This window comes from Typha latifolia, chromosome 1 (genome assembly GCF_019914945.1).
Source record: "Typha latifolia isolate L0001 chromosome 1, TyphaL0001v2, whole genome shotgun sequence".
Taxonomy (NCBI): Eukaryota; Viridiplantae; Streptophyta; class Magnoliopsida; order Poales; family Typhaceae; genus Typha; species Typha latifolia.
The window spans coordinates 19,749,565-19,762,721 of record NC_133086.1 but is presented as its reverse complement, the minus strand read 5'-3'; the positions used below and the strand labels follow the sequence as shown (position 1 = coordinate 19,762,721).

Genomic DNA, 13,157 nt, shown 5'->3' with positions numbered 1-13,157 from the left:
TACTTTAGAAGTTTTGGACCCAGCCCATTAGCATATTCTAGTTCAAAAGAGAACAAGAGATTTTTTTTTTAGGATTTTTCTTGAATGTTAATAATTAAACTTAACAATATACTAACAATCTCTAATATATAGATTTAATAACTAAGACATCGTTCTAATTAATGGGCATAATTGGTTCAAAGACTCTAAACTTTATTTTTTCATAGGGAGAATCGAACTTATGATTTCTGTCATGGACTTGTAGAACTCAGCCACTGAACTATAGTGGTTGACTTTAAAAATAAAAAATTAATCTAATTAAATTTAAAAATTAGTAAATCTAATACTTTAATATACTACTATTAAATAATAACATGCAATAAGCTCCTCAAACTTTATTTTTTCCTCTGCTATATTTTCTCAAATTTTTTAATATTCACTTATCTACAATAGTCATCGTCAAGATAAAAGGTTAACCTAATCAATCTAATTAATCTAAAAATGGCATATCTAATATCTTTACCATCACTACTGAATAGTAACAGCCAATAATCTCCTCAAATAAACTTTATTTCCTCTGCTCTATTTTCTCAAATGTTTTCATAATTTATTTAAGAAAATAAAAGGAAAAGTTGTTTCAACTCTCAATTAAGTTATCTTTACCCGTTTACTCAAAGGACAAAGATCATGGTGGCCCCACAAATATTAGATCCGCACCATTGACGTAACTTTAGTAGCTAAATCTAGGCACACAATTCTCCTAACGGATCCTCTCTCTCCGTCTGATTCGTTTTTGGTTTCGCTCCAAAACCCTAAACCCCACCTTCTCTTACAGTCACCCATCTGCTCAGCAACGTTATCCGAGGTTTTCTCCTCCGTCCTCAATCGTAGAAGCGTAGCAGAGAGCAGATTTTACTACCCAAATGGATATCTCCATGCCTCTGAAGAGCTTCCTACCACCCGTATCAACCAATTCCACGGTTAATCCTAGAGACAGGGTTCTCCACGATCCCACCTCTATCCCCTCGACCACCATCTCATTCCTGAATTCCTTTCTGGGTTTTGATCCCCGCCCTGAATTGATTAGACCCAGAAGAAAAAGACGCAGTTTTCGGCCTCTCGCAGCAACTTCCATTGTCCCGGCGGGCCGTTCTCGAACACCTAATGGGCATCCGGTGAGAACCCAATTTTCCAAAGAATTTGATGCTTTTGGCAGCAACGAGAGTCTCCGCCGCCTCGTTAGGAACGGGGAATTGGAGGAAGGCCTCAAATTTCTTGAGAAGATGGCGAACAACGGCGGAGTCGCAGACATCATCCCCTGCACAAGTCTTATCCGTGGCTTTTGCCGCGTGGGCAAGACCAAGAAGGCAAGTCGAGTCTTGGGCATCATCGAAAGCTCTGGCGCCGCGCCGGACGTGATCACTTATAATGTTATGATTGGTGGGTACTGCAAGTCCGGTGAGACGGACAACGCGCTCCGCCTCTTGGATCGTATGAGTGTTGCTCCTGATGTTGTTACTTATAATACTATCTTCCAGAGCTTATGCGAGAGGGGAAAGCTCAAGAAAGCGCTCGAGGTGCTTGATCAAATGCTTCAGAGAGCTTGCGCTCCTGATGTGTTTACTTATACTATTCTGATTGAAGCCACTTGCAAGGAGAGTGGAGTTGGGGAGGCCATGAAGCTTTTGGATGAGATGAGGACGAAGGGCTGCGCTCCTGATGTCGTGACATATAATGTTTTGATCAATGGGATTTGCAAAGAAGGGAGATTGAACGAGGCGATCAACTTCTTAAATAGTATGCCGTCATATGGATGCAATCCAAATGTTATTACTTATAATATTATACTGAGGAGCATGTGTAGCACCGGGAGATGGATGGATGCTGAGAAATTGTTGGCTGATATGGTTCAGAATGGTTGCTCTCCTAGTGTGGTTACTTTCAATATACTTATTAATTTCTTATGTCGGAAAGGTTTGCTAGGTCGGGCTATTGATGTTTTAGAGAAGATGCCGGAACATGGCTGCACACCAAATTCCTTGAGTTATAATCCTTTGCTTCATGGGTTCTGTAAGGAGAAGAAGATGGATAGAGCAATTGAGTATGTGGATCTAATGGTGTCAAGAGGTTGTTACCCAGATATTGTTACATACAACACCTTGCTTACTGCTCTTTGCAAGGATGGCAAGGTTGATCTAGCAGTTGAAATGCTTCATCAGCTTGGGAGCAAGGGTTGTGCTCCTGTCTTGATTACATATAATACAGTCATTGATGGGCTCTCGAAGATAGGGAACACTGAGAAAGCGTTAGAGCTTTTGAAAGAGATGGTAGCAAAGGGCCTCCGTCCGGATATAATAACTTATTCTTCGCTGGTTGCTGGTCTCAGTAGAGAAGGAAAAATCGAAGAGGCAATCAAGATTTTCCACGAAGTGCAAAAGATGGGTATGAGACCAAATGCTATAATCTACAACTCAGTGATGCTGGGACTTTGTAAAGCTAGGCAGACAGAACGTGCTATTGACTTTTTTGCTTATATGGTGTCTAAAGGATGCATGCCTACGGAATCAACTTACACCATTCTCATTGAAGGCCTAGCTTATGAAGGCATGTCCAAAGAGGCACTTGAGTTACTAACTGAGTTATGTTCTCGAGGAGTTGTGAAAAAGAATTCAATGCAGACTGTATACATTAAGATATAGACTGAAGTAGGGTATACCTCTCAATATTTTGACGGGAGCTAGTGTCAATTGCCTGCGGGCTCTGTGGTCTTCTGACTTAACAGACTCTCAATGGTTTGTGAGAACTGAAACTGACTCAATTTGATTATCCACTTAAGTTGTAGAAGACTCAAGACCATAGGCTTGATGATATCCTGTACATCTGTTTTGTTATTGTTATGTAAGTTTCCTTTTGCCTGAAGAAAATTTTCAAGATTATGGCTTGTTAAAGTTGTAATCTTATGATCTAGTACTTTGTGTGATACTTCATATTGATATGAAATCACATAGCTTGTTAGATGTTGTCTTCTGAACTTTAATTAAAGGTATATTCTGAAGAATATCGTCGAATTGATTAAACCCTCCATTATTCATGACCTGAATTATGATAAGTGTTATTTGCTAGATACAAAGATTCTTATTATTCAGTAGTATGACATTTTATATCAGTTGAGGTATTAATTTTCACATTCTTTCTGCAATTAGACTACCATATTTTCTCTACATATGTGAGGAGGATAGACAGTGATGAATTTTACTGTGCATTTTTATTGTATTTTGATGCCCTATGATTGTTGGAACATCACACAAGTGAACTAAAATAATCCTTTTATGCATAGGATCAAAGAACTGTTCACGTCCGCATCTTCTATTGCATATACCTTGGCCTGACCTTGTAAGGAAGAAACAGTGCAGTGCATGCTTCTGTACTAGATTTCCTTCCGTTTAGATTTTGAGAGGTTTTAGCATGCTTTCCTGCTTCCTTTGAGGCTTCATTCAACATTGTTAATTTGACCTATTAACTTCTCCGGAGATCTAATCATTATGGGCAGTGTGATACTTCAATTGTGTTGTAGAATATTATACTAAAAGTTTTAGTGTAATAATTATTTTTGATGTGATATAAAGTGAAAAATAAAAATAAAAAAAATAAAAAAATTATATTTTTTATAATAATTATGATAAATACTTTTTGATTTGATACAAACTAGATTAATAAAAAAAATATTAAGAATAAATTAGTAATTGGGTTAGTGTATAATATAAGATATAAATTTGATAAAAAATATTTATAAAATATAAGTACTATAATATTTAACTATTATTTAAAATAAAAATTATATTTAGAATAAATAAAAAAATTATTCCTGAAATGGAAGTTATTAATATATCCTTTTCTGTGGTTCTTACTTTTGGATAGCTTTATTATTTATGTAAGTCTATTCCACCGTCCAAACTTGTTTGTTTGAAAGGAGTTGTAGCATGAGCCTGTGTAGTTGCTTAGAGTTGACAAGGTCTGGGTAATAAATGGATCCGCCCCACGACTACAGCACTAGTGAAATGCCACGTCATCGAACATGCCAACTTAGCACCACTCCTCCCTCCCCCCCGCGCGTGAAGCTAAAAAGCGAAGTCGCACGTCTCTCTCTCTCTCTCTCTCTACTCGACTACTAATTTGTTGCTGCTCTACCCCCTCCTCTTCTATCTCTCTCTATCTTCTTCTCTCTTCTAATGGAGCGGCGAATGCCTCGGCCGATCCGCGAGCACCACCCATCCTTCTCCTCCTCCCTCCTCGACGCCATCTACCGCTCCTTCGACTCCGACACCAAAACCACCACCACTAAAAACTCGCCCAAATCCCTATCGCCCTACCACTTCCGCTCATTCTCTTCCCCGCGAAGCAAGACCCAGCCCAAACCTAAATCCAATTCTAACTCCAAATCCAAATCCTCGTGGGCTCCCACTTCCTCATCGTCCTCCGACTCCTCCTCCAGCTTCGGCTTCTCTTCGTCCGCCTCTTCCGTCTCCGACGCCGACTTGTCCCGGCCCAATCCGCCCCCGTCGACTCCGCCTCACGAGAGGAAAAATAAGAAGAAGACAAAGACATCCTCGATCCGTAGCCGGCTGCGCGAGCTAAGGAAGATGACGTCGCCGGTCCCTTCCTCGTCGCAGTCGCCGTCCTCCCCCCTCGCTTCCCTACTCAAGTCGCTCTTCTCCTCGGCGCGGATCACGAGGAAGAAACCCAAGGCGCCAAAGGAGGAACCGTCGTGCCTCCCGATGAGGCGGAAGCCGGCGGCGCCGCCGCCGCCGCCGCCGAAGAGGTCAGTGCGGTTCGGGGACGAGGGGTGCCGTCCGCGCGAGAAGACGAAGTGCATCCACAATGCGGATCTCGAGGCAGGGGCTGCGGCAAAGAAGAGGGTGGACGAGTTGCTTAGGGTGTTGGAAGAGGAAGAGGAAGAAGAAGAGGACGAGGAGAGCAGCGATTCGAGCTCCGATTTATTCGAGTTGAAGAATCTCACGGCGATCGGTTGGGATGAGCTGCCGGTCTACGAGACCACCAATGTCGGTACAAATCGAGCCATTGCCCAAGGCTTGATCGCCTAAGAATTAAAAAATAAATAATAAATAATAAATAATAGTAGTACGTTGATTTAATTTCAAGGTAAGACTCAAGAACAAGAGATTTATTAATATATACATATATATATATATATATGTTGACTAATTTCTTGGTTTTTTTTTCTTGTTCATTTCTCTTCTGAGTGTTTTGCGTACTTGTTAATATGTGAGGTTATGAAGGGGTGAAGCAAATTAATGTGCTGCATGATTAGTGCTATTTGTTTATCGTACTTAATTTAAGCTTTGCATCGAAAGATGCATGATTAGAGGTGACAGATGTCGAAGGTTGGGACTAATTAAGATTGCGAAATGCACGAGCTTTGTCTGCAGAGGGAACAGAGTATAGAATTTGGAAAAGGACTTGGGAGTGATCCTCGTGTGTTTAACTGTTCATTAAATTAAGAGCCTGGCCATTATTTTTTACGTATGAGAATATAACCCACATAGCCCATGCTAGGAAGTAGCAAATGGAACACAATTCCTTGATATCGAAATGAATTCCTTTAAAAGTTGTCCAGATTTGACAAAGATACTTTAACCGTAGTTGGTGGTTGTAGTTATGGAAGGAAAGAGACAACACTACAGCTACCAAAATACTGTTCTTCTTTGTTAATCGAAGTCGACGATGACATAATAACCATATAATGGCAGGATTATGATAATTTATATAACTTAATTGGGATGTAATAAATAATTCCTAATCTCTCTCAATAATACAATGGAAATTAAGAAAACTTCACCGTAGATTTTTTTCCGTTGTTGGCATCTTGAGGTAATGTATTTGTATTGGAGTTTGCTTTGTGTTCTTTAACTCGTTTTACTATCCTCGATTTGTCTAGTGTTGCTTCTTTTTGTTCTTTCTTGTAGGTTGGTGATCTTAAATTTTTTATAACTTTCGGATATTCATAGGGAGCGAAGTCTTAGATTGTCCGAATACGATGAAACCATAGGCTAACTAAAGAGCTCTTGACGATCTTATGAATTCACCATGGCCGTTCTTCATTTGAATATGTTTATGTGTCTTTTGGCTTGATATTATATTTTATCAGTAGTATTCTCTAAGTTTGCTAAAAGAATCGTTGCCCTATCTATGTATTCGGCTGTCATGTTGTATCCCTTATTGTAATTCAGCAAAGTTAACACGAAGAGTTTCAAACTACAAGCTTTTAATTAAATATAAAATAAAAGGTACACGGGAGAGGATTCCACCACATTATATGTTGTTTTTTCTCCCACAAGGACCACACTATGGGCATCTTATGAGTTATGAGTAATGAAGAGTGGGGTCACGACAATGATTGCACATTATTAACCACTTAATCCAAGGATTAATATCTATTGTGAGACTATTAGTCCTTATCACTTTCTTACTTCTTTCCAACTTTTCCGATTCCTTATGACTCAGATTAGGTCGAGGAAAAGATGAACAACTCGATCCTTGAGATATAGCAAATAAATATATGTGGTCCATAAAATCCTTACTTTTGATAATATAAGATGCAATTATGCAAATATTGGTAGCTCTCATTGTTATCTATTTGCATGATAAAAGAAAAGGTTAAAAAATGTATGTTTTGGACCACTAGACAAATTACAGGCTAACTAAATGTTTTGGACCACTAAGACAAATGATGTGAGTGGCCGCCATATAGACGACAATGTAATCAGAAATTAATGAATGAAATCTACTCTTCATAAGCATTTGTTTTCTTCTTGTTTCCTTCGAGTTAGAGCTTGAGCGAGCTAGTTTAATTAAGCTTAGCACCCAAAATTTATGCCCAAAACTTGACCTTTTTTGACAACCCTAGATTCTAATAATAAAGATCTCAAGGAATAGAATTAGGTAGATGATTCATGACAAAGATACCTACTACGTGCTTATGTTCCAAACCTTGACTAATGAAACAAATAATTAGAGAAATAGTTAAGGTGGGCATGGTTATTAGTAGTAAAGAGAAAGTTTGTTTCCTTCACATGGAAAGGTTCTTTGATGGATTATAATTAGTCTTATGTGGAATTTTCCTCACTTTTTAAATGTTATCTGTGTGATTGATCGGGTGAGATGATTAATGGAGTTGGTGGGTACTAATCCTATATTTTAGGCATGGGTTAAGAGAAGACACCCACTAAGTGCTTCACTAGCTAACAAAATGATCACCGCCTAGAAATTAAGGATGCCATTGTTGGTAAAGCATATATATTAAACATTAGTTGATACTTGGATCTCTTTCTAACGTTCTGAAATAAATTTTTATTAAAACTAATAATATATTTTGTCAATTGTCATAATTTTTATGTTGCTTTTTTATTTGTATTTATTTCTCGGTCTGCATAACGTGAAATGTAATTATAAATAAAAGAAAGTATAAATTATACGCTTATATTTTTAGTCATTTTATTGTTACATTATGTCTTTGACCTATTTATAATTTTATTCTCTCCTTTTCGTCTACAACTAATAATTAGTTAAAATAAAAAAAATAAAGGTTAAATTATCAAAAGCTCAAAGATGAGGTGTTAGTTGCAAAGTCATTATAAAGTAGCTTGTAATTTGGAAGAAAAAAAATTAATTCCATTAACAAGATAGTACTTACATCCTATTCTGAGCTCTTAACCTAGTTTGTCTTAACCTTAAAAGGAAACAGGAGACTAATTAATGATTTTATATCTATATGGTCGATGGCCATCCAAATTAAGTATTTCATGCATGCATGCAATGAACCTAAGTAACCAACCAAATTGTATTTATACCAACAGCTCACGTTGTGTAGCATAACAGAGGGAATCCAACTAAAGATAACAACAAACCAATCATTGGAACTCCCCCACGAGCTACAGTACACATATGCTCGCAATGTTGTGATCCACTTGTGCCCTAACCCTAATTCAGCTTGTATTACTCTTGTGTTTCCTTTTCTTATCACTCCTGTGTTTCTTTTTCTTTATCGCGAGATAAACTATCTAGAGCAAGATTTCAACGTAGGTCGAACGTTATATATCTGACAGCCCTGATCATACTTAATTCTTATAATATTTATATATATTTTTTAAAATTAAATTAATTAGACGTGCATAATTGATATATTGACACACATCTAAAGATGTGCTCAGATAAACTTGTATAAGATCGGCTCGCAGGAATCCTAAGGAAACTATCCATGTCATCCCAGCACTAATCCTAGCCCAAATTTGAGAGGATCCAATAGCGCTTTGGTGTACATCTGGCCCAAATCCTGCCGTAGCCCAACTCGAAATTAAGCTCGAATTATGACGAAAAGGGCCAATAGGCTTCCAGCTTGATCATAATTAGGCTTAATTATACCCTAATGGACCGTAGAGCCGATTGTCATCTTTTTTCGTCCATTTGTTTATGCATGGATCATGCTGGGCTGGAACATAGAGAGAGAGAGAGAGAGAGAGAGTTGTTTAAAATTTGGCCCAACTCCAAGAATTGATAAAATGAAGATGAGGTAGCTTTGACGTAAAGAGAAGGTTACTATTTAACAGTCATAGATTAGGTAGGAAAAATTGTTATATTTTCTGTATTGATAATTCTTGTATAAAAAGTTTATCCATTTTGTACGAACATGACGATATAAGACTTGAATTACTATTAACAGTCATAGATTGGGTAGGAAAATTGTTATAACTTTTGTATTGACAATTTGTATATAGAAAATTTATCTGGTTGTATTTAGAATATTTTATAGGAGCATGATAACAGAAGACCTGAATTATTTTTAACAGTCATAGATTAGGTAGGAAAATTATTATATTTTTTGTATCGACAATTTGTGTATAAAAATTTATTTGGATGCATTTAGAATATTTTGTATGGCTAATGTCTCCTGATTCACTGGAAATGTGTTTGAATATTTTAGAACGTCTTTAGGAGTACTTGAGGTACTGTCAGGCGTTCAAGTATTTTCGTGGCATTGCAGGCAATACAAATTAAAAGTTGTTCTAAAAGTTGAGTTAAAGTGGATTTTTGGTCTTCTGGCTGCACCTATATAAAGAAAATAACCCTAGATCAAGAGTTGAACGATGATAGAATAGTTTTGTCAAAATATTTTTAATAATAAATTTTTTTTAGAGAAATGGGATTCATTTCATTTTATCATTATTGTTGTGTTTTCTCCTTCGAACATTATGCTATCTTGCATGAGGGTCACTAATACAATGCATCCAATCTCGAGAGTCACTCGAATAAGTTTATCAACTACTCAAAGAAATTCATCACAATTATTACAATCAAGAAAATATATAAAAAAAAGTTGTGAGATTCAGTAGGTAAATGGTTCTTATGTTTATACATAATTAGCGATTAATTTAATCCTTGAGAAAATAATCCATGAATTTTTTTAAATAAATAGAGCATTTGCTTTAGTCAACAATTAGGGCAACCATGAAAATAGAATGGCATCGTTCCCACACATGTAACACAAGTAGGACTGCATCAATCGTTCTACACATTATAAATACCATGACTTTCTGTAAGAAATTAACAGTTACAAATTTCAAACCTAGTGGGGTCTCAAAAGGACAATACTAGCCGTCCAATTTTACATCAATCATACGTTTGATTCGCTGTGATCCAAACCATAATGGACTGCTGATGAGCCGATTAATGCATATATGGTTGCAGTTTATTTGCACCATGTAGCACTTACATAGCCTTATGATATTTTAGCTAGAATTTGAGGCCCAAATAGAATTGGCATTTATTATAATTCAACACCAAAAATATATTTTAACTTGCCCAAGGTTTCTGCGTCAACGGTTTCCTTCTTGCTCTAAACCTTCTCCTTCAATGTGTGTGTGTGTGTGTGTGTGTGTGTGTGTGTGTGTATCATTTTCTATAAACAAGCAAGAGATTTTCATACCTAATGCTTGATCACCCCTTCCATGTTGCATATTGGTCAATCATGAGAAAGAAATGAGAACAGCATAGAATGTCAAAACGGAAGATCCTTTTCCTCTCATCTGCTTGTAAAATGTCAATATATATACTAATATATATATCGATTTTTTAATTCTTTAATCTGAATGGGACGAGTTGAAATTGATTTGTTTTAGTGGTCGGCAGTGGTATTCTTGAGGAGATGCATAACAAGTGGTGAAGGCCGCAATTTGGTTCACTTTTTTTTATTTATTTATAGTCCTTACAAGTGTATGGGTAGTAGTTATCACATAGTCGTCATCCATCCCAAGGTCGTCACCAATTCGATGTCAATAATGCAGATGATGGCATTTTAGCGGCTGCCATAACTTTATTGAGTTTATAAGCTCTGGATAGTTAAGGAGATGCGAGAATTGTAATAGTCTCATGAAAGTGATTTCATGGAAAGTTCCATGCAAATTGAAGCTTTCGCCATTAAAGCTCATCATTAAGAACCATACAATGTAATCACTTTACCAGGTATATGGACAACATCACTTTGGAATCTACACCAGAGACGTTTGTCACGTACGTCGGTACGTGTGCAACTAGCTAGCTGCATGGACTTGATCAACTAGTAGGAATAAGCATGCAAACCTGATCGAGGGACACGGAGTCATAACGAGTACTTACTGTACGTAAGTTTTTTTTTATTTATCATTATATTATTTCTTCTCCTATTTTACTTTGTTTCCCAAACTTGTGATGGAAAAGATACGAATGATTCAAAGCATAAAATTAAACGTTACGACCTAGTGGAATAAGCCAGTTTCCTTCTTCTTTTTTGCTTGTTTTTGTTCAAACTTTTAGAGCAGTAAAGAAGATAGCATACGGTTAGGAAACATAAAGGGGCTTTAACTAATGGATGCAATCCTATCAATATATATATATATATATCCCAAGGAAAAATATACATACTGAACAAACCTAAATAATTAGGTACACTATGATTCTAATTGAGAATTTTTAAAATAAAATATAACCGAGGAGATTGATTTATCATATGCTATCATAAAGTGTAAAAAGACAATCGCAGACAAAAAGATTTTTATGTAAAAGTTTTATAAACTAAGTAAAAAATTACGGATCCAATTTAAATCGAAGTCAATCACTAAAATATGTAGCAAAGGCTTATAAATAGCTCATCGATCTCTAAAACTCAATCTGTAATAATCTTTCTTGCTAAATCCTGCGATATACCACTTCTTGTTGAAGATTTTCAAACCTTAGAGACTCTCAAGATTAATCATTCCGTTTTAGTGATCCTTAAAATTTAGTTCTTTCTAAGCTGATGTAGATACATGAAAATGAGTTGAGTTAAGAATGAGTCAACACGTCCCGTCCAAAGCCTGCAAAATATCTCTTAAAGATGATTTACTTAAGGTTAGATTAAAACCTCCTTAAATATCTCTTAGAGATAAGTTGGAATATTTTTCCAAAAATTCTCAGGATTCAATAAAAATATGAATGTCAAAGATTCTTACGGATTCTATAAAAAAATTGACAGAATAATGTAATCTTTGAAAAATCTCTGGTATTATTTGAACGCGGGTAATAGTCGTCCGAATGACATGACTCATAACCTATGTAGCACCTTCGTTGCATACTCATTTGAACACTTGAATGCTCAAATAATTAGTGCCACCATATTTTTGAACGACTTCTACATCTAAGGTGTGTTGGAATCTGTAATTTGAAAATCTTCAAATAACTTGTACGCATAAATTATTTTTTAATTATATAAATATAAATAAAACTTTTAATATATCTATATATTCTTGCTTATCCAGGAATTATGCTAAATTATCTACGAGAAGTTGGTTTGAGTGTGAACACGTACCTCCAGTATAGTTTGTTCGTACTCTTCTTTAGATGTCAGTCGAGGTGAGGATAAGGTCCTTTTATATTCTATGTCAGTTGTTAGAACCATCTTGCTTTGGTCTTGTATAAATATTTATTCTGCTCACCTAATGTTATACTTTATTGTTTGCTAGGCCACTCTTGCTCGGTCACGTATTAATAAGCTTGACATTTGAGTATCTGAAACACTACAAAGAGACCACGTATAAGCTCACGCCCAAGTTGCATGCCAGTTTGACCCGAACGATCATAGTACTCTATATTGATCTTTTCAACTCAATACTACAATTTTTTCCCATTCGTGGAAAAAAAGAGTTACCTAACCTAATGACTTAAACACTTAATTCCATTAGGGAAACTTCTGGGTCTCTTCTCTCAGGACAATGATCTACTCAATGATATATGCATTGCACTTTGGCAAGTGAAATCCATATCGAAGTTTGCAACCAAACCTAGCCTGTGTTTAATTGCTACGTCCTTGATCGATCTCAGATTACGCTTTTGGACTTTTAAAAAAGGTCTCTTCCAGTTTCTGGTCAATTGCCTGCATCCCAAGCAATCCAGTGACATTTGTTCAAAAAGATTTCACCGAAAGAAAACTTGCGCAACATTCCATGGTTTTGTTATGACCTGGGACTCTGTGCCTCCGTTTCTATGAACTGGAAGACATTTGCAGTTAGATTCTTTAATCACTTTGTGTCACTCGATGAGGCGATGCGATGCATCATGCATGGGGTACAAGTCGCCCAAAAGGTGAACAAGAATTAAACTTGTCTTTTATGTGTGTGTGTATATATAAGGTTTTAACGAGGTAAGTCGAAGTAGTACGTATTCTTTCAAAGGATTCAAGTTTGTCAAAGTTTGGCCGGATCGACGAATGAGTAAGACGTTTTTCAGATTAATGGACTGGATTACTATTAGATTAGTACAAGTGAATAATCCGTTCTAATTTCCAAAAGTGAGAAGAATAATTGGTGGTAGAGTCGTACAAGCACTTGCTTATTCTTTACGTGGGACTATGCGTTGGATAAAACATAGAATAAGATAGGAATTGGACTGGTATTATGTGCTTAAGATGGTGGTACTTTATGAAACTTCTTAAGTATTTAACTATTCAAAGCACTTTTATTTAATATTGAGGAATAAGAAAACCTTATTTATGAATTAGATATTTCTTATTTATAATTTATAGTTAAACGCTATCTAAATCTTTAAAAAGAAAAGCCTTTAAGTCATCCTCTTGTATATAATTCGACGGGCAG

General features: G+C 36.3%; 2 protein-coding genes across 2 annotated transcripts; both read left to right on the top strand.

The window, feature by feature from the left end:
- The first annotated feature begins 793 nt into the window (after window positions 1-793).
- LOC140793985 (uncharacterized) lies at window positions 794-2,994 on the top strand. The gene has a single exon (XM_073145789.1). The coding sequence runs from the start codon at window positions 903-905 to the stop codon at window positions 2,676-2,678; it is 1,776 nt and encodes a 591-aa protein (XP_073001890.1). The 5' UTR covers window positions 794-902; the 3' UTR covers window positions 2,679-2,994.
- Window positions 2,995-4,131: 1,137 nt separating this feature from the next.
- Window positions 4,132-5,367, top strand: LOC140798284 (uncharacterized). Its single transcript, XM_073152097.1, has one exon. The coding sequence runs from the start codon at window positions 4,209-4,211 to the stop codon at window positions 5,079-5,081; it is 873 nt and encodes a 290-aa protein (XP_073008198.1). The 5' UTR covers window positions 4,132-4,208; the 3' UTR covers window positions 5,082-5,367.
- Window positions 5,368-13,157: the final 7,790 nt, after the last annotated feature.